The sequence below is a fragment of the Protomyctophum parallelum genome (assembly GCF_964188405.1).
Source record: "Protomyctophum parallelum genome assembly, chromosome: 21".
Classification (NCBI taxonomy): Eukaryota; Metazoa; Chordata; class Actinopteri; order Myctophiformes; family Myctophidae; genus Protomyctophum; species Protomyctophum parallelum.
Window position 1 is genome coordinate 30086216 of NC_139713.1, and position 22377 is coordinate 30108592.

General features: G+C 40.0%; 2 protein-coding genes across 2 annotated transcripts; one reads left to right on the forward strand and one right to left on the reverse strand.

The window, feature by feature from the left end:
* Positions 1 to 295: 295 nt before the first annotated feature.
* Positions 296 to 11507, forward strand: wbp1 (WW domain binding protein 1). The gene is made up of 4 exons (XM_083793668.1): positions 296 to 559; positions 1842 to 1944; positions 3278 to 3445; positions 4247 to 11507. Exons 1-4 carry the CDS (start codon positions 497 to 499, stop codon positions 4774 to 4776), a joined length of 864 nt encoding a protein of 287 aa, XP_083649794.1. The 5' UTR covers positions 296 to 496; the 3' UTR covers positions 4777 to 11507.
* Positions 11508 to 14918: 3411 nt separating this feature from the next.
* lman2la (lectin, mannose-binding 2-like a) lies at positions 14919 to 20958 on the reverse strand. The gene is made up of 9 exons (XM_083794313.1): positions 20772 to 20958; positions 19942 to 20060; positions 18756 to 18873; positions 18588 to 18670; positions 18122 to 18154; positions 16914 to 17075; positions 16514 to 16628; positions 15430 to 15552; positions 14919 to 15088 (listed from the first exon to the last, which is right to left on the reverse strand). The coding sequence occupies exons 1-9, from the start codon at positions 20893 to 20895 to the stop codon at positions 14943 to 14945; spliced, it is 1023 nt and encodes a 340-aa protein (XP_083650439.1). The 5' UTR covers positions 20896 to 20958; the 3' UTR covers positions 14919 to 14942.
* Positions 20959 to 22377: the final 1419 nt, after the last annotated feature.

A 22377-nucleotide genomic window follows, 5' to 3' on the forward strand; every position in this document is an offset into this window, starting at 1 on the left:
TACAGAATACACAACAGGAAAAAATCTGATAATATCCAAAAGATAATCATACTAGTATTTTGGTCTATGGTTACGTATAAATACTTGTATAGAAATAGCTCGTTGTAGTGCCTGCCAACTATGTTCTGATTCAGAACCTATGGTTAGAAGTAGAACTTCTTCTAATTGTACACCTTTTCTGCCTGCTACTATATGGCCAGGCCCATTGCCCATTACCATTCTTTTCTTACACAATAGCGCCCTCCTGCGACTGGTGCAACAACTGACACCGAGTCAACTGGCTGGAGAGAAAAAACATCCGTGTCTTCAAGAGACGAGAGATAGACAGACAAAACATGTCGAGGACGTAGCCTAGGCTACTCTACTGTAACCGTTCAAACTACGAGAGACCAGGAGGAGGCTCGACTCTAAACACACACCAACCTGGAATCAACTGTCAATTCGTCTGCTATATGTTTCCCGTCGTGTCGACAACGAGCCAAAACAACCCAGGAAGATGCCACAGAAAACACTGGGATCCATTGTAGGGCTGCTGTGCACCGGGACGTGTCTGGTGCAGGTAAAGAAGTGAGGCCTGATTTAACGGAAAAATAGCCGATCTGCAAGCTCACAACGCGTCGCGTCCGCGACGCGTTGCGAGCTTGCAGATCGGCTATTTCTTTCCCGAGCGAGCGGTCCGAGCGTCCATGCTTTAATAGAGCCCGTGGATGTCAGTGGGAAACAGGCCTTCTATTGTCCCGAGTCGGTTTCCGACACAAAGGGGCTCGTTCATAATCGCTATTTCATCGCGCGACCCTTTCCGCACGATGGAAAGAATAACGCGTTTTCGACCGAAAAAAGTGTCGACGTGGGTCACGTCGACACTTTTCAGTGTCGAAAGTCCGTTATTCTTTGACGAGCGACACTTGTCGCGCGACTAGAAGTAAAAGAAAAAAAAATGTATTAAGGCAAAGAAGGAAACTATACTGCTGCCCTGATGGTTCACTGCCAAACTTGCGTGACGTCATTCTCGATTAGATAAGTCTTATTTGATATTATTACCGGTATATAAAATATGTATAACTTTCACCATTATTTTAGTTATTACCATAATTTAAATCGATTAAGGGCTTTAAATGCTAAATCATAACCGGTGTTTGTGTAGGCAGGGCAGCCAAAACATTTATTTAGCTTGTCTGTCAGAATCGTTAGGCTGATGATAACTTTTACCCGGATACAAACTTTATAACTATGTTTATTGCCATGCATGTCGCCATAATAACTACAATATGAATGGTCAGACGATGCTCGCCATTGACCTTGCGTCAAGTTAAAACCCATAATGCTGACTTGGAACAAATTGAATGGCAACGTACGTGTCCCCAGTGAGGTAGCTATTGTTTATGCTTGTCTGTTCTAATCTAACGGTAAGGTTAGTTTAACAATACCGAGAACAGTTGGGATTTGTGTTGCTAAATCCACCGTGAATTCGGAACACACAAATATCACTCAAGGTAGGCTACAAATTACAATCTACACAGCAAACAAGTACAAAACAACTGAAGTTGGTTGTCGGTGCCTTTTCCACTTTGTCCACAGTTCACCCATGTCAATTGAATTATATATATATATATATATATATATATATATATATATATATTGTAGTTGTATCTTGTGAATCAATTGATACAACTATATAAATTAACTTATTGTCCCACAGAGCATACCAGTTTGATTTGGCTCCATTTGTACTCTTTTTCAACTATTAGTTCAAGCATCCCCAGTTTGATTTGGCCCACATTTGAGAACCTGTGATTTATGTGATTGACTGTGAAAAATACTGTGCATTTTTGTGTGTCCAGGGAAAGGAGTTCTGCTTTGGGGTGAACAATGAGCAGAACCGCTGTGAGATGGGCTACTGTTGTGGGGAAACAGAGTGCTGCACCTACTACTATGAGCTCTGGTGTAAGTACACTTTCATCTTATGTTCCCGATTCATATTAACAAACTAATATCTATATTTCCCAGTATTGGTTTATTTTCTTATTTTGTATTTGTTCTTATTTTGTTAAAATTAACCACTGAATTTAATTTCAGTGTTTTAGGTCTGTAGTCACTGTGTTATAAGCTGTCCACCGCAGTGGATGCACTGCATTTATATATATCCCCAAATTCAGTGGTTAAAGCTACACACTACGTAATGGTTCCTTAGTGAATTAAATATTATGTTGACCACCTCAGAGCCATCTAATAGAAGAGTTACGATATGGAGTTGGGAGAAACCGAGCGCTTGAGCGCTGTTCATGCAGCCTGAACTGAGACAAGCTGGAGTTGGAAATACATTGTTTTCAACGAGGGCGGCGCAAACAAGAGCTATTTTAAGCATGTGTGCAACATGACAACTATTTTAAAGTATTGTACAGTAACAACTAAAGTCTCTAGTCTTTAATGTTTATGTTGTACTATTACTACAAAACAATTTAAAATGAAGGGATTTAAGATCATTAAAGCTGGACTGTTGCCTGAGGCCAATGCATTTCTGTCTACTTCCGGTCCAGGACTTGGCCCAGTTGGTTGTCCCCACACTCAATGCGTAGTCTATGTAGGAGAGCCGCCATTGGACTGGCCCCGTGAAGTGAACGCAGTTTGCGTAACTCTGTCCATATCTAAGCCTCTGGACCACCTACTGTATATGACAGAGTATGTTCCAGTTGAAAGACGAGTTGTAACATATGTGATCATTGCGGGACGAGAAGACTCTATTTTCATAGAATAAAGAAAATATAATTTATTATGATATGGTGAAACTGATTACTTGAAAGCGTGGTGAAAAATGCGAAGCTGTGGAAAGTGTCCCCCTTTAAAGACATAATGCAAACAGCCACAAAGTGCTAGTGTTGACTCACAAGGAAGAGCAACAAGCCACGCACTGGACACTTTGTTTTTATCTAGATTGAATTCCATGCCAATTATGTAATACATTAGAAGTGCCTTCAAGGTGCTGGTTTTCTGTATTAGGGATTCTTTGTAAAGAATGCTCAGAGAGATTGAGACAAGTTAAGTCGTGCTTGCTTCCTTGATGTATAGATTGCAATCCAAACAGGGTAATTATAACGGAGGTAAAAAATAAATACAAGTTTGGAAAACGGACAGAATTCGACATCTTCTATTGTTTTTTGTTGTTGCTGTGTGTACACCTCCAAAATATACCTATAGTATATACTAGTTATATACCTATAGTTTAATGTCTGCTTACAATGCTTGGGCTATAGTGAATGACTATACCCGTTCACAATAGGGTTCTGGCTGGTGTGGACCCTGATCATCATGCTGAGCTGCTGCTGTGCTTACCGCCACCGGAGGGTCAAGATGCGTCTGCAGCAGGAGCAGCGTCAACGTGAGATCAGCTTAATGGCCTACCAGGGAGCTTCCAGTTCTTTCATTTCCCCCCCACCGCTCAACATAAGTGAGTAGTGTCTGTGTATCATTGTACTAATAATTAATCATAATTCATCATATATAAATAGTATATGTTTGATTGATTGAATCCTTTATTAGACAGAAATGCAAATGGCAACAGAGTATTCAAACACTTGGTCTAAAAGGATAACCCAAAATCCAATATCATCACAAAATATAAAACACTTTATGTACAGAGTAGGGGGGGATGATCTAAGGGGATAAGTGGAATTTACCTTCCCGTTTGGCCTCCTGAAAGCCAGTGATCTGCATTTTTAACACAGTTTCCTGTCTCTTTCCTGGATGGATGGATGGATTTTCTTTACTATCACTTTCTTAAACCATTAAGACCTGAGGTCGAATTCTACAAATGCTAAATTCTAGTTCTTTCAAGACTTTTAAAAAAATGTTCAAAAATAGCAGATGTGAGCTTCTTGTATATCTGCTATTTTTGAATAGCCAATGCTGAAATCTAAAATGATACAGATGCTTTCCCGGTTTTAACGGACTAATATAAGGAGGAAAGGCCGGAAAAAGAACAAAAAATCATCAAAATATTGTGCGTTATATCAGATTGCTGCATAAACTCGCCAATACTTGGTCAAGCATTTTAGGCTGTATCGAAGGTATTTCCGCTACTATTATTGAATGAATGAATTGGACTGATATTGGAACAACTCTACTTTATGGGACCCTGGCCTTGATCAAACCTTGTTAGATGAAGATTTGATGATGGATGTCGATGTCATAAAGTTAGCTTTATAGAGGTGAAAAAAAGGGCAAACCATCAGTATGTTCTCACTTTCAGGATTCTGGAATGACTGCAAGCTCCCTGACTATGAAGAGGTGGTTGGCCACCCCCCAACACCTCCTCCACCTTATTCTGAAATCCCCCCCGAGACCGCCCCAGTTCTTCCAGCATCTAGCCAGGCGCAAGCTGCCCTGGTGCTGGAAGCGTCGGTGGAAGAGGAGCCGGCGGAAGAGCCTCAGCCGTCGGGATCATCAGCAGACCATGGAGCAATGTCAACACCCACACAAACACGGTGTCGGGCAGAGGAGGACCTGAAGGCTTCACTGGCGGCAGCAGAGGAGGAGGAGCTTGTTACTCGTCGCCGGCATGTGACGGGCGACTCAGGGATCGAAGTGTGTGTCTGCACGCTGGATGTGGATGAGGGCTCAGGGCTCGAGGAGGAGAGTGATGAGGAGCAGCAGGTGTGCCAGGGAGCTGGGAAGGACTGCTGTGCCGGACGCCAGCAGCATAACTTCAGGCACAAAGCGCATACTCAGGAGCACCCCGGCCACACCCCCAACACCAGCACTGGAGACCACTTGGTCTGATCCCTTACATAGGCTACCAACCCACTAACCAGCCAACTGATCTGGCTAATTGCTGATGCTACTGGCCTCATGCTTTATAGAGTGACATATGAGAGCTGTTTTCATCATCCACACCATCGCAGCTATTGTCAGGATATTAGATGTCCTTCAAAGACTCCTCAAATTAAGTTGACTGTTTAGCTTCAGTTGTATAGAGATGAATGACGTTGAAGTGATGATGATAACAAATCCAGTTCATATTGGAGGATGATGATCCGCTGTGTGGCTGAGCTGATTGATAAATTCTTTACTTTCTGTGGATAGTTCTGTGCGTATTTGCAATGAGGGGAAACCTAGAATGATCATTTTAGAATGGGAATGGAGAACTTAAGTAAGAGACACGCTGGAGGTTTAGGTAAGAGACTAATTAGTAATTGTGACTGAATGCATAATTAACTGTTTCCCTACCTGCTGCTCTCCCTGAGCATTGCTTTTCTATTCTCTCTTTGCTTGGTCCGAGCACTTCTGACCAACTGCCCATCTGACGTTTCTCTTCTGGCTGGAGGGCCAGCTAATAGCATACCAGCACAGTCAACAACAACTCCCCTCCCCCGTTTGCTGTGTGTATGTAATCCAGGACACAGCTGCATGGTGATGTCAGCTCTGAGGGTGTCTGGGACTGTTTGCAACTTTGCATCCAGAGAGGGCGAGAGCGGAGCAGTGGAGTGTGAAAGTGAAAGAGGAGATGTCTTGGTCTCTCCTTTGCTCAGTTTCAGTACACTCTTGGCCTCCTTCCCTGCTTACTGTTATTCCTTTCAATAGCTCTTATGTGTCCACCCCAGCTCTGTGGTCAACACGTGGTATCGAAAGACGGACAGCAAGTGTTGCATCCACTCTCTGGCAGCAACAAACTGCAGCCCAAAAGCCTGCCGTTACATTATCCCATGGCTGTGCCTGCAAGTTGATGTCTATAAAAAGAATCCCGGTGGTCATGTGTGAGTGAATGTGTGTATGTATGATTTAATGGGGTAACAATACTGTGTGTGTGTGTGTGTGTGTGTGTGTGTGGTGGGTTCAGCAGCATTTTGAAGGAAATTATGCTTCTCATGCTACACATATACCTACCCTGTTTTGGAATGTTCAAAACATAGTCAAAACAGAAGACTGTCACCATGTATTATGAATGATTTCTGCTTTAGTGCTTTTCTGATTAATGCTTTAATCACATTAAAGGACCATACCGGTGGTCTGCTCTCATGGTCTACTTGACATTACTGCCGACCATTTTCCAAAGCATACCCCAATTTGTTAGATTTCTGAGGAAGCTATTCATGTCAGTACAGTATGAAAATCAACTTGCAGAAACTTGAAACTTTCTTGAGATAGGTCATTGAACACAGGGAACCTTAAGGCACTGTTATTTTATTTTATTTTTTTTAAGTTACTTTACTGTTGCATTTTAAAGTGCAGATTGTCTTGAAGTCTAGGGCTGTGTCCGAATCATTCACTTCTCACCACCATAGTCTGTATATGTATATATAATTATTATACCCTATTAGACTACAACAGTATATACCATAATTAACAGCGACACACATGTATTATCTGGAGTGGACGATAAGCTCACAAATGCTCTCTATGTAACACTCTCCATATATTGAGTGGAGAGTAGTGAATATATAAGTGAATGATTTCAGACACAGCCTAGCAAAAAAATCTTCCCTGGAGAAAAGAAAATTTACAAATTAAATTCAGATGTTCATTTAAAAAAAATTACCACACAATGTTGTCTAGTCAACATTGTAATCAGGCAAGTACAGTCAGTAACCTGTAATGACTTGAGAAAATATAAACAAAAAGTGAATCTAAAAATAAAGCCATTCATTGGGAAATGGTTTGTTTGTATGATATGTGACCCAAGCTGTTTATATTAGACATTTATCTGTACTGGTATGGTCCTTTTTTGACAACAAAGTTCCTGACAAGGGGCGGCTGGAAGGTACACTGGTGTGAACTGATTTGATGACAATATGGAGTATAATTGTCTTCAAAGTGATCTAACTCCTGAGGAATATATAGATCCTTAACCAGGCTTTTGACCACTTATTCATGATTGAAATTGTGGCAGATTGCTGTATTTGTGTTATTTCCCAAAAATGACACAAAGCTACAGCTGCAACATAACTAAGTTCCTGAGTTTGAGGGCTGGTGGAATGGACTGAAAGATAGGTATAGATGCTGTGACTCCAGGAGTTTCATCTTCATATGACTCTGCAAGACATGCTGTGCTTTTACAGACAGTAGTGTCAGGAAGTGAGCTAGCAGTGTTGTGGCTTGCTGTGGTCCCTGACAGCACTCAACAGTGCCAGAGATCTGTGATGATGGTATTTTCCATGAGTGGGGGGAAGGGTGTGTTTTTTGGAGTTGAGGTGGGTGGGGGTGGTGCTGTGCAGTGCAGTGCAACACAGCTGCAAACTGTTGTGATAACCACATGTATGCTGCTGTGTGAGTGTGACCTGAATTGGTTGCCAAGCATGTGTTTTCTTGTGTGGCAGTACGTGTAGTGCATGTAATGTGCTAACAGCTAATCTATTGAACTACTTGGAGAACCATGACGTGGCCCAACATCTTTTTGTATATATTGTAAGGTAAAAACCTATTTTGTTTTGGTAAGATCAGACAAGAAAGTAACTAAGTGATGTATAAATCAAACCGATTTTGTTGGAACCGTCATTCATCAAAAATGGTCTTTCCTTCAGTCAGTTGCAAGGTAAACATATGGTGCAAAGACTTGGGTCGAGGAGCTACTCTGTTAAAATAGTAGTGTCATGACCGCTAGTGTAGACACGTGCTCAGCAATTGTGGACATATTATTGCAACAGTTGGCCACTTGATGGTTGACACTTGCATTGGGTATGAAATATAACTGCATGCCTGCCTACTAATTATGCTTGAAACTGAAAACGCACTGCCAGGAATATTGCTTGAAATTCTGGGCCTCCATACAGCACATGACCCTGTACTCGGTATAGCTCTATGTTTACCTCTGTACAGTATATGGCCTAACTCACTGACTGCAATTACGTGTATGGAGTGTGCTTCTTGTGGTTATCATTTTTGACCCACTATTTGAGCCAAACACACTATTGTGCTACAGGCTTTTTGGGGAAAACTCAGCAAAATAGTCTAAGGGTGGAAAAAAGCTTAATATTCAACCTGTATACCGGGTATGTTAAATAAATAGGCTTAATCACATTAACCCTAACTATCTGTCATACGATAACGTATGTAAGTAAACTAAGTCAGTCAAATAGGTTGCTGGACAGTACAGTAGTAGCAATACACAATGTACTTGCCATTAGTGCAGTTCCTGAAATTATATATAGGCTTTAAAATGATATATCCTATACAGTACACATTACTCAAACCATCTAATTCGATTTTTTTTAACTACTGGGGAAAATAATAATAATAAATACAATATTGTTTGTCTGCATGCTCTTGGCAACAATTGAAATTGTATTTGGGGTGATTTTGGACAGTAGGGGAAAGTTTGGAATCTTGTACTGCACTGCAGGTATTTCTTTTATAATATCAATACACAAAATGGAGAAACACTTTTCTATGTGTTGTGGAGATCTGTTGTGCTGTGATCTTGATGTCATATCCACTAGAAAACATGAAACGTGTTTTTGACAAATACAACACAAGCTGCCTTGATGGGTCACTTGAACAGATGTGCTGGTTATGGAGGTGACGGGTGCACAATAACCAGCGCTTCTGTGAGTAAAAAATACTCTGTTAATGCTACTTGTGTGTAGTACATGTGTACTGTGTAAATGCCTTACAGTAGGGTTTATTTGGGTAGCATGTCCTTTATCTCCACTGAAGAATAGGATAGGGTTAGCTTGCTCTTTATCTCTACTGAAGAGTAATAAGGGACTGATTTTCTTTGGGGGGGGGATAACTGTAATGCCATTTGAGAGATAACTCATGATTGCTTAAGTTTAGAGCAATGGAGCATGAGAGTGAGTGGGTTTGTCTGACTTTGCTCGAAAGTCTTGTGGACTTGGAGACGGTGTAAACCCAGTGTAAATCTTGTGGACTTGGAGACAGTGTAAACCTACACAGGGAAAACCAAAAGCGACTGACATCTCCACAGATTCTGAAGTCTTGAGACTTCACCTTAAATGTATTGCTGTGTGAGGGAGTGTTCTATGACATTTAAAATGCAGTGTGTGCTAGCAAGCTGTGTTTGGGTTTATCCAGAGATGACATTTGTTTTGCACACATTTTTCAAATGATTAAGATTTGTCAATATGTTTGAGATGTGAACATAGTGGAAAAAAACATAATATGAATTAGGGAAAAGAAAACATTGGCAATTAATTAGCTATTTGTCCTTTTTTGTACTAGTTGTCTTGCTTTGAATGATTGGAGGAAGAAAGGGCACTCCAAAAGAAAATGTTTTATATCCTTTTTGCTAAGGTGCATTTAGGCATATTTGTATATGTATTCTAATAAAGTTGTTAAAGGGGAGGATAATGGGACATCAATTATTTTTTGAATGAGTGGATGGGAGGCCTGTATTTTTTCCATTGCCAAACAGCGTCTGTCTCTGGCTTTCACATGTTTACCTAGATTAAGGGCTATCTCAGTCAGTTGTGGATAAACATCCATCCATTCATTCATTCAGTGATACATCTGCAGAGTTGCAGAGATCCTCTCTAACTGAACATTGTCTTTATTTGGACGTTGTTTTATGTTCCTACCATACTAGTAGTATTTGATAATAGCTGCTTGTATATTTCTTCATAGGCTCATATCTTGACCTTTTGTTTCTGTAATCTGTTCGATATTGGCAGAGGTGCGTGATGATTTCCCTGTCGTAATTCCTCCCTTAACCTCTACATTCAAGTCAAGATTTGTGATCATTACAGAGCCTTTGGCTTTGCTCTGTTTTATCCCTGTGGGCTATACCTCCCCCTTGGACACAAGTTTGGTTACAGAGTACTATCATTTGTTTTTCTAAGTCACAGATTATTATTAGCCTATGATGATTAGCCTCTGCAAGTGTCACTCTGGAAAAAACTGCATGAAGCTCATCTGCTTGTATACCGTAGATAAAATATCTATAATATAATCATAAAAAATGCATACAGTATATTGACTGCCAAGCCCATCCTTAGCGTACCATTAATAGGTGAATGGATGTCAATTTATTTTCTTTTATTGTTTTTTTCTTTTATATTTTATAGTTTTGTACCCACTCTCAGGGCAATATTAAGGAAGCAGTGCTGTTATTTTTAAGTCCTTGTTCTCAACATGTTCATTGTGTTGTTTCCCATCTTTTCTTTCTTTTCTTCATCACGCACTTCTGTAATATATTGTACTGTACCCAAATATGCTATGCAAAAACATAAACCCACTGATATATGCTGCAATCTCTTTCTCACTTTCTGTCATTTGTCTGTGGTCATTAGTACAAGCAATATTATTCTCAGTACTGGCTGTACTGCACTGTACTGTAACCATCTCGATTGATCTGCATAATATGTATTTGTTTAAGAAAATGTTTTTCAAATGTATTGGTTTTTTTTACCTCTCAGTAAATGGTAGGTGTCAGAGAGGGACTTACATTCAGAGGTAATTCAAGTTCATTTATTCTTTTGTATATTGTTTAATCCTGACAGTGGCATAGTAGGTGTGAATACAGTTAGCAGGCATTCTAATCTGCTAGTTAATTGTTCTGATTTATGGATAGATAAGCCACACTGTAAGGTTGTTTATGCTGAATGAGTGTTGAATATATTTCTTTTATTGGAACAATTCCTATTTAATCTGTTTTTTGTTTTGTTTTGTTTGCTTCCTGTGGATATGTGAACAGGTAATTTTTCCATCCTGTATTTGTTGCACTAAACTGGTGTGTTAGGTGTCTGTATACAGCTTTTCTTCTGGAGGCATTTTCACTGAGTGAATATTTAAATGTTGCCTTTTAAGCCTCAGTAGTCATGAACATAAACTCAAAAAAATAAAATAAAAAATACATGAGAATCAAAACACCTATGTATGGAACATAGTCAACTTGTATTTCATTGGGCCATTTAGAATATTAAATTGTCAGGATTACTTTGGGTACACCTCAATAAGCCATGCCCAGATGTTTGAAGATTTGTTGCACTCTGATCTTTAATCACCTTCAGCCTGGCATCCCTATTTCAGGTCATGTCATTCTAGGTGAAAACAATTCAAAATTGCTTATCTAGTTAGCTCTGTGATGATAGCAGATCTATGCGTTGTGAGCTTGTATACTGGCTATTTTTGCAATACAACTTAAGTGGTTAAGAAATGCACATCACTGATAACACATTGATACTGTGTTTGTTTGTCTTGCAACATGTAACCTACACTTCTCTTGCATTTCCTTTTCTAAGCTAAAGATACAGTATGTCAAGCAAATATTGGTGCCATTGGTGATTTGTGCATGGATACATTTTTGTGTTTGTTGTTGTTCTTTTGCCAAAGTGAAATACCGGTATCCATGTTTCAGAAATAAGCAGGCATCAGCAAATGCAGTCTTTCTATTGTTTTCTTATCACCCAGATCAAGCCAAAAAACGTAGAATGAAAGATCAGAAAAATGCACGCACTTGTGTGATAGATAAAATGCTTTGGTTTAGTGAAAGAGGTCTGTTGTGTGCTCTTGGGTCATTTGTATTTTATTTTTTTAATAAAACAAACATTGGCACAGTTTCTCATCTTCCTTGCCTTCATCATTCTTGAACTTTAAAGCATTTTAGATATTAAAAGACCCACTACCACTGCACTGACTGTGGCATAAGATATTAATCTAGAACAGTAATTCTCAACCCTTTTAACTTCCCAGTTTGATATGCATTATTAGGCCATGGACCTCTATTTTATACTATATATGTATGTATCTCAGCTATATCTGGAACCCTTATCTACACTGTAAATGTCACTGTTAATTTAACTGTACTCAGAACTGCAAGGGTCCATTTGGTTCCTAACTATCAATCTTGGGACCCACTCAAGGACCCCCAGACCACACGTTGAGAACCAGAGATCAGATTGCGACTGTAGGTCACATTTACTATGAAAACCAACATCTCCCGTCCGTTAGTCACGCCTCCATATATGGTCACACCTCGTGACATCACGCCTCCATATATGGTCACGCCTCGTGACATCACACCTCCATATATGGTCACGCCTCATGACATCACGATCAGGTCAACTCCAAATATGGAGATCTAAGGGTTTGAGGTCAGATGTAGAGTTGCTGACCGGCTCTATATATGCAGATCTAGGTGCTCCAGTCTTCTCCAATGTATGGCTATCCAGGGTTTGATGAGGTCAGTGTCGTGATCTTCATGGAGATTCCTTTACTTTATTGGTTTATTTGGACGGGACAGAGTATATTAATGAACATTACATAAAAATGTAGCGTAAATACACCGGATTTAGCAGAGATGCTATTTTCCATCCGTAGTCCCCGAACACTAAACAAAACAAGACATGAGAGGACAGCATAAAAAACATAGTCCATTTCAACACAGTAAAAGAGAAAATTTGAGAGAAATAAGAAAAACCATCTGGGCACCCGACTGGTAATCCAGTCGCAGTATGCCGCGGGTTCGACTCCCGAGCCCGACACGGCCTTTACTGCATGTCTTCCCACATCTCTCTCCCGTTTCCTGTCAGCCTACTGTCTGTCCCTTCCATAAACCAATAAAAAGGCGTAAGCCAGAAAAAAAAATCTTAAAAAAAAAAAAAAAAAAGAAAGAATTCAGATTGAAGTTGATGTGTTTTTTTAATGCCAGGCTTGAGTCCAAAATGACCAAGATACCTGAATTTTGTTTTCAAATTTTTACATTCAACAGAAGGCAGTTGGCACTTAACCAGAATTGGACCTTGTCCAGTGCACTTGTAAGGTTGGATGTTATTAGATCAACACTCTTACCATGGATGAAAATGACTGCATCATCAGCATACTTTTGTACATTGCATTCAGGACACTGTCTCAAGTCATTGATGGAGACGTGATGTCACGAGGCGTGATGGTCTGATAACCATATATGGAGGCGTGACAGACCAATCGAGTGACGGACGGACAGGTTTTGAATATTTTCATAGTAATCTGCGACCTATGGTCGCAAATATTGGCTTAAGAGCGGGCGGACAATAATAATTTCCCAATAATAATTTTAAGTTGTAAAATCTGCATGCAAACATCTGAAGATTTTGAAGGCATGCATTATTTGGCAGTAAACATAAAAATGTAATGTTTCATCTTTTTATGACTCAAGCAATGTAGATTTCTTTATCCTAGTTCTTGAAATATCTGGGAAATATATTTAATGGGAGCAATGCAAATTCTTACAGGGTACAATAAGAAATGGTAAACAAACTGACATTATATGAGGGTCACTCAGTAGTACATAAAGGTCAAAGGATGAACACATTTGTAATCAAATAAAATGACACAATGACAAGGCAGCATATAATGTATGAACATGATGCCATACAGGGTGGAGGTTGTTAAAGTGACCAGTAAATAAATAAAAACAGCAAATATATACCACATTTACTGTTTGGAAAGAGAGTAGCAGTCTAGGTTTAGCCAAGATAGATGTAAAATAGCGAGCACACAGTGGGTGAGCACCACGGTTTGTTGTGAGTTTGTAGACCTATTTTTGAATAAAATAAAATAAATATATTTTTTTAATATTTCACACACCCAAAAGAGGGACGCATGGTGGAGTTAAGACCTGAGTCTGAATTGTGGAGGGATGAGTTCCACAATAAAAGCTCTGGAGAAAACAAGGGTTTCTTATGGAATGGAGAAGAACAGTCAATGATGATCAATATGACACAATAATTTAAATCATTGCTCCCCTCAGTTTTCTGTCCCAGAGTACAAAGTGGCTTCAATATATAAATGTATTATCTGTATACGTTTCATAAATATATAATACCTCCTATTCAATTCTGACATAGTTTCAACGAAGAAACCAAATGGTTTTAAATAAAGGTGAACATTTGGTAAAAGCCATTGAAATTTAACAGGCAACAAACAAATATTTACCCATCAGCTCATGCAATAATGGGATAAGAAGCCTTTCCTTTCCACACAAACATACATTTCTCATTAACAACCTTTAAAAATATATATTTAACAGTGCTTGGCTACACAACTCATTAAAAAACATTTCAAACTTCATGCATACTACAGTGACTACAGCGTTTACAGTTTGACACAGAAGGAGAACCAAGGATGAGCTTGCAACTTGGAAAGGCTTTGAATCAAATGAACCACTATAGTAAGCCCTATTCAAAACAAAGAATATAGCGCTGTGAACTTGTAGATCTGCTATTTTAGAAAATTCTTTGCACATTTTTGAAAACTTGTGGTGCCAGGTTGAAAGTGGAAACCAAGCAGACTTAACACTCAAGTATTTCAGAATTTAAAGTATCCATTGCTATAAGGCAAGGATGCCTTTTCTAACAAATTCACAAGCAACTGAATTTGTTTTTGGCTGCAGTGCATGTTATTAAATACCTTGCATCCCTAGGGCATTTTGCAAAAATAGCAGATTTACAAGCTCAACTACATTGGCTATTTTCGATATATAGATTTGGTGTAGAGGGAAAAAAGGAGCATTTATGTGTGTCTATAACCAAGTTAAGCTCCTTATCACTAAAAACCTACTGTACATGCATGTACAGTAGAATAGTAAAAATGGTAAGGCCTGGTTGGTAGGCATTTCAGACCGGAGCCAAGAACAACTTCTGAAGCCTGATTCATACTTCGTCGCACGACAGTGGTGTGCACTGAAAATAGCAGACCTAAAAACTCACGACGCGACGCAACCACAAGTTAACGCATCATGAGCTTGTAGGTCTGCTATTTTCGACGTGAGACACGAGCATAAATTAGTCTTAACTCAAGACATCTCATTACTACAGTTGGCAAGGCTCATGTGCCTTTTGTAGCATGGTGAAGTAGTCACTTGACTGCTGTCACTTGGTGATGTCCTTGAGAAAACAACCTATTGGGTTACACTGGCTTTCACCTCAGTCTCGTCTCAGTGCAGTTGTGTCCACAGAGGTGTCATGGCGACGGGGTGGGACGCGGGTGGGGCCGTCCCTCTATTCCCTTCGCTCTCAGTAGAAACGCTTGCGTCGGTTCTCATTCCAGTGACTGTAGGCCACCAGGCCTAATATGACGAGCATGAAACAGCCCAGCATGCAGAAGAGCACGACGAAGAAGATGGCTATACCACTCATCCCTTCTTCACCCAGCAGAGCCGCTGGAATAGAATGGGGAAGCAGTTAAGAGGGGGAAGAAGAGTTGGAAGGAAAGACGGAAGGTGATGCTCTTCCAGAAAGAACAAGGAAGAAGAATAAAGGCCGGAGTTGAGAAGACAGATGTAGCAAAAGTGTTTAGCCACTGAAGTCATAACACGGGTAGAGAAAATAGTCGATCTACACACACACAACACATCGCGATATGACGCATTGTGAGCTTGTAGAGCATTTTTTTTGTTCACCTATAATGACCAATTATAGGGAAACCAGAAGTGGTTTAAAAACATATGAGCAGAACAAAATCAAAGTGAGAGAATTGTTTTTAACTGCATGTGTGTTTTACCTCTTAGCAGCTCCAAGTTATCAACACTGGGCATAGTGATTTCTTCTTCTTCCTCCTCTTCCTCCTCTTTACTCCGCAGCACGGTCAGCTGATAGAGTTTCAGGGAAATAATATCATGGATATCTGTCAGAAGACAACAATATCACATGGGAAGAAGTGTAAATAGCATGGTAATATTACTGAATGTGTTCATACTCATAGCACAAAATAATCTGAATAGGGTATACATTTATTTTCTTTTTAAACTTTGGACACAGACACAATGTATGTAATGTAAATATAAAATTTTCATTGTATTGCGGCTACGAGATGTGTGACTATATCCTTTAAATTTTGATCAGCATTCCTGCAACACTAGAGTGTGCTCCTTTCCTTTATTTGTTAACCTAAACCCTTTACATCTAATGACCTTGTTATCAACCTCAGAAAAGGTTTCATGAGTCACCTTATCCTACTGGCCTACAAGCAAACTTGTGAATGAGTGTACTCGGGTATCTAGTTTGACGCGACTCAACCTTCCTAGCCCATGTAAAGAAAAACGGGCGACAATGTCTAAAACTGAGCCTCGGGTCGGCCCAGTAGGGACCAGTTAGGGTCGGGCCTTCATTTCCAGGCCCGTTGAGAACTCTACCTATGATATCAATATTATCAAGTGTATAACATTCGGGAAAAAACAACAGTCCTGATCATTTGGTCCTACGGTAGATGCTACTGGGGTAAATCTCATTACTGGGATAAGTCAGTGAGTTTACATCAGCTATTTAGATACCATTTTATGATGTTTTATGGCATAAAACATCTCTTATTTTGCAATTTGCTCTCATTCATTCTTTATTAGATGGAGTTAGCTCAAATGTTTTGGCTAAACCAACTTTTTCTAAATTACGTTGACCAGTAGACCTTTTTTGGTCACTCCAAATATGTATATATTTACATATATATACAAATATGTAATTTCTTGTGCATGACTGCATCTATGCACGATCCCATTTGGTCAGTCAGTAAGAACACCAACCACATCATTGTGATTCAGTGATTCAGTTCCAATGCAACATAAGCTGACAAAATAGAGGGTCCTCCTCACCTGAGAGGTCTCCAGTGACGGCCGAAGCTCCAAAGTAGTATCCCATGGGAAGTTTCACTCCAGGAATGTCCAGGCAGTCCCTCCATTCATGCTGGCCGTCGATGTCTATCATGACCTGAATGACATGAACTTCGTATTTTCACTCTGCATTCATTTGAACTCAATACACTAGTCACACTAGCTAGACTTAAGGGCAGTCCCCACATCTAACGCAGTGGTTGGAGGTGTTCTCCCTGCTCTTCTACTGAGAAACACTACTGGTTCTAAAACGCAGTCCATTGGTCTTAGCACAATGTTGAAAATCTTGTCTTGTGTGCAGGAGACCTGGGATCGAATCCCAGGGAGGACATAAATCTTACAGATTGCATCTTTAAGATCTAACCAGGTGCATGTTTCTTACCGTTAGCCTACGGCGGACATATCTGATGAATAGGAACGTGTCGTGATTGAGGTTCCGCACCATGGCATTACAGCCACCCAACTCCGTAGGCCGGCCATCACGCTCGTGGTCGTAACTGATGCTGCCATTCCCCACCATGGACAGCACAAAGGGGAAGATCCTCTTGTGATTAATAGGAAGCAGAAAGATAGTCTGGATTAAAACTAGGCCTTAGCATTTTGCCTCCCAGCAGAACTGACTGAAAATTTTGAACTCGACCAAGAAGTCTTTCAATTCTCATTGTGTCATTTAGACCTAGATTCTATTGGGAATCTCATACTGGTCTGGGGGCAGGTTCGCATCAGCTGTTTAGATACCATAACACTCCACTCGTGTCAGTATATTCACTCTTGTGTACTGACAAGAAGTTTATCAATCAAATACGTGCCTCAAGCATCAAAGCCACCCTGATGAATGCATTCAACAATCCAAACCATACAGAAACACATTTTTTATAGTGGTTTCATGGTGAAATTGCATTAATACAAAACTAATGCTTAAGGTTTTAATGAATAATAATGTCCCTGATCTATGTTGTTAAAATGCATGTATCAACATCAGATGCTGGCCTTTGGTTTTCAGTAAAAGTACAACTAGTTACCCAAAAGCCTAGACTAAATACTAAATTAAATTAACCAGAGAGACAATTCATTGTTGCCAAAAATGTCTCCGTTTTGGCTTAAATTTGCTACTTCAAGAGATTGTCATTTAGTTTTAGTCTTCTATAAGTTAACCCATATAATATATATATAATATAATATGCAATGTAGGATACATGCAAGTAAATCATGTTTCATACATTGTATGTGTTCAATTCTGATGTAACCAACCAAGCAGCAGGCAATATAAAACAGTGTGGAAATCACATCACCTAATGCCTGGTTTATACTTGGTTGCGCACAGGTGTCACACAGCAAAGATAGCAGATCTACAAGCTCACAACACATCACGTTGTGATCTTGTAGATCTGTTATTTTTGGTGCACTACACAGTACACAACTGAACAAAGTATAAATCAGGCTTAAGTCAGAATTAAGACAGTAATGTTCAAGGTGGAGTGTGGAGTGAAGGGGAACAGGGCAGCATGCATAGGGATTTAATGGAAAGTGTACAAGCAGGGTCGGTCAACATGGGGAACGTACACTATGCGTGTTCTAAAAATATGATACCTGTGTACGGGGAGTATATCTCTTCTTCTGCGCCTGTCTCCGTAGGATTGCACAAAAGAACAAACACAGGATCTTTAAACATCTCTGTATAGAACGCTTGCGCCGACTGGTGTTCTAAGAGAGCATCTCAGGAACATTCAAATTATTTAGTGTGCTTCATATCTGTACATGTGAGGCTTTTTTTTAACACACAGCTCTATTGGTGCAGAACTGGTTAAGAGAATGAAAGATAACCACATAACTCCGACCACAAGGTACCAATAACAAATAGTTAGCTTCTTGTATAAAAGAACATGATAAAAGATTCTTCATAAACTGAGGGATGATAAAGGAGCTGCTATTGTAAATATTGCATTTATATACAGTAAGTACATGTACAGCCTCTAATGTCTATCACTGTTGGTGTGAATTGCACATCAACTTACTTTTACTAAAAAGAGGTCTGAGTTGTGTTAGAGCTGCATACCTCTAGGTGCTTCTCTTCATTGGGATATGTGTCCACAAACACACCCAAGCCAGTGAAATTGTCCTTATTTCCAAATACAGGGCCTGAAAATGACATATTCAGATATGATGTATTTTATATAAATATCATATTTTTCATATTAGGAAATCCTTGTCACACTGTAATGACCTTTTTGCATGCGTTCCTTGGTATACCAAATGGCCAATCCATCTCCATTGAGGTTCTTCTTTCCTTTGCCATGAATCTTGAAGTGAACCTGCATCTCCCAGTCCTTCAGGTTGCAAGGCTGGACACAGAAATGGTTAAATATAGACACTGTGGTAGATAGAGATAGTTAAATATAGATACTGTGACAGAAACAGTAACCAGTGACAATTATTCTCTAGATTCATACAGGTTAAAAATGAAGAGCTTGATATGCTGTAGTCCAGTAACACTCAAACAGTGTGCCAAGTGCCAACTAGAGCCAGGGCAACGTCGCCATTGATAAGTGTTGCTGTAAGTATATGTGGCCGAAGGTCTGTTGTAGTATATACTGTAGGCACCGTGTTGTATACGCCTACACTCATGACAGGTTGTCCGTTTTAGGGAGCTGTCACTTGCCGACCAAGACAGCTCAGTCGGTGGTTGGACATTGATAGCAGTGGGGCGGAGAGGGGGCAGAGGGGAGTAGAGCTCTGCTGTTTAGCCTGGCAAGGAAGAGCGGAGGCCCTTTCACAAAAGCAATGGAGGTGGTACTCGTAGTATATTTATTTTGTCTGCATACGTCACATAGATGGACAATGTTATGGTATATTAATATTGCACTGCATGTTTCCTGTTTGCTAAAATGCACTCAAGTATGTGTGTGTGTGTGTGTGTCTTATTCAAACACAGCTTGACCCCTAATTATATTAATAATCACACTCATGTGAAGTGAGGGTCGCCTTTGGGGGGCACCCACTATGCCAAAGTAAAAAGTCCATAGACTTGGCTGCCACATGACATCACAGGAGGCATGCACAAAGCCAGGAGTCGGAGGGGCTAGCGCACTTAAAAAATATAGGCACTCTATCCTGCTTTATAAGGTGAAATCCTTTATAAAGGTCTGTAAACACATTCTATTATTCTAACATATTTTCACCATCATAAGCCCAAGCGCTCATTCTCCTGCAAACTGTCAAGGGACAATGGATAATGATGTTTTTCTTTCTTTCTGTAACACAATATGCTAAAAGATGCTGGAAACGCCATAGGTTGGTAGCTACTACTACTACTACTACTACTAACTAATTTCTGCTAGCTTTGCTGTGGATAAGTCAAAGTGTGGTAGGTAGTTTCAGTATTTTCTTAAAGGTCTTCACAGTATACTCACAAGACGGCTCCATACCGCCCCCTGCCGGCTTTGCATGTCCTGCGTCAGGCGCACTTGCTCGGTTGTTACCATAGCATCCCCCATCAGTTCCCAATGAGACGAGCCTGAGGATCCCACACCTACACAAAAAACATCATCCATCATGACAAAGAGAGACCGATCAGGAGAGGGAAGTTAAATGGGCTTACAAACACAATGGAATACTGGACGCCTTTTGATTGAACACACATTCGAAGCGAACAATGTATTGTGCGTGTGATCAATCTGATCATATAAAGAGCCTGGTTTAGGATTGCATGGTTTAGGGAATTTTAGGCTAAACGGACTACTGTCTAAATCGCAAAGCAGGGCAGAGTTAGTAGTCATTTCATTAGAATATATTAATGTTACGGGTCAATGGGTTAACAACATTAACAAAGAGAAAACAACCCGAACTATTTATCCACCCAGAATTTGTTCCCTTTTCTTCTGTGGTAACAGCTGGGGGAGATGGTGAGCAAGCTGTTGTGGTGCATCATGTATGTTTATGTTTATGTATGTAGGCTGTTCGTGTTTTTCTTTACATTTCTGTTATTTTGGTAAGCCTACAAAAATAACAAATGTGGGGAAAAAACATGAGCAGAACACAAAACATAGGTAACTGTAGAAACCTCTCGAAAAAGCGATGCTGCATCTCAAGCTTTCAATACATTCTGAGCAAATTATGAGAACAAATAACGCATCGTGCACATCGTACAATGCATCTTTCTCAAATACATGTACCCCGTCCTCGCTCACATCGGTTTGTCCCTAAAATAGCAGCCTGGGATATTAGTATTATATGGTCATACCTTGATAAGGCTTCGATAGCGAATATTCCCTCTTCAGGAATTCTTCCATTTCATGATGGTCATCGTTGGAAAAACATCGAACAAAAGCACAAACAAGAAACGCTAATATCCGATATGATTTCATTCTCTCAGACTCGTTTAGAAATAAAACGAGATTGTATCCTGCAGCCTATTCCTCCTCGTAATTTGTGCCTAATGGCGGCGGCCATCGTACAGTAAAACTCCGCCTACAAAATCTTCAGTGTTTTTCTATTGGCTGACAGTGAATATATTGTATGCCGGGTTGGATCGGGTTACATAGGCTTGACATGTACTAAGTAAGTTATTTGAAAAGGTCAGGGTCTACTTGTAAAATAAAATGTGTGCACTGCCTTTGGTCTACAGCTACTAAGTACTGCAAAACCAAAAATGCCACTAAAATGTGGAACGCCCTACCAACAGCTGTTAAGAAATGTGAATCCATAGTCTCCTTAAACCGCTCTCACAGGCCCCTTTTCCACCGGTTGGTTCCCAATGGGAACCGGTTCAGTTCTTTTTGGTTCTTAGTCCATGAGCCAGAGCTCCAAAATTGAAACATTAATTATGAATTGAGTGGGCAAAACCATACCTATATTAGATTGTTATCACCATTAAACTTCACCAATTGAGTACTTACACGAAGACAATGATTTATTGTATTACAAATTTTACATTTTTAAATAGGCAAATGAGGCATTATGTAGGAAAAATATGCAATACTCAAAAATATGAAAAAGCTACTACTGTGGAAGGGTTATCATGTATTAATTTACTTGTATTGATCCTATAAACAATTTAATATAGGGTATAGTTTGCCCACCAATTATGGAGCTCTGGCTCATGGACTAAAAACCAAAAAGAACTGAACCGGTTCCCATTGGGAACCAACCGGTGGAAAAGGGGTCACAGAGAGCACTTACTGTATGGGTGGCTGCAATTCGAAACTGGCCCCTCTAAAAAAGTTAGAGTCCCCCCCCACCTTTTGAGTGGTGCAACCACTCATATAGCCTACAGCTATGTCCCTGGGTCCCTGGGACTGAAATTAGCGTTACAGCGTTTGTTCACCACCAAGTGTCACTGTTGCACAGACTAACACACAGACACTGACACAGGTGTCAGTGTCAGTGTCTGGCCAGGGAGGAGGGCTTGTACAGTACAGTACAGTACAGTACAGTACCAGTACAGTACAGTACAGTACAGTACAGTACAGTACAGTACAGTACAGTACAGTACAGTACAGTACAGTACAGTACAGTACAGTACAGTACAGTACAGTACAGTACCACTTCAGACGGGTCTGATTTTTTACTTTCTTAAACTGTATATATGATGATTTCCTTTTATTCATGGCAGTGTATATTTGCACGTCTTTAAATGTTCTGATAAATTGACAATGGAGGACCCTGATGTAGGCTAAACAAGTCTTTTTGTGGCTTTATCCTCATTGCAGTTTTTTTATTGACCTGTGCTTTCGTTCAATCAATCAATCAACAACTGGAAATGTGTGTGCAGTCAGATCTGTCAGGCTGAGTTGTCTAAAGGCAGCCCCTTGCCCTCTTTTGAGTACCTAGCCAATATAAGTCTGTGA

What these genes read in the sequence shown, in the direction of transcription:
- lman2la (XM_083794313.1), bottom strand. Translation starts at nt 20,895, where the DNA reads ATGAAATCATATCGGATATTAGCGTTTCTTGTTTGTGCTTTTGTTCGA. An exon ending in GCTATCGAAGCCTTATCAAG is followed by an intron (nt 20,061 to 20,771) that starts GTATGACCATAT and finishes TTTTTTGTGTAG; the next exon opens with GTGTGGGATCCTCAGGCTCG. An exon ending in TAACTTGGAGCTGCTAAGAG is followed by an intron (nt 15,089 to 15,429) that starts GTAAAACACACA and finishes ATTCTATTCCAG; the next exon opens with CGGCTCTGCTGGGTGAAGAA.
- wbp1 (XM_083793668.1), top strand. Translation starts at nt 497, where the DNA reads ATGCCACAGAAAACACTGGGATCCATTGTAGGGCTGCTGTGCACCGGG. An exon ending in CCGGGACGTGTCTGGTGCAG is followed by an intron (nt 560 to 1,841) that starts GTAAAGAAGTGA and finishes TTGTGTGTCCAG; the next exon opens with GGAAAGGAGTTCTGCTTTGG. An exon ending in CTACTACTATGAGCTCTGGT is followed by an intron (nt 1,945 to 3,277) that starts GTAAGTACACTT and finishes CGTTCACAATAG; the next exon opens with GGTTCTGGCTGGTGTGGACC.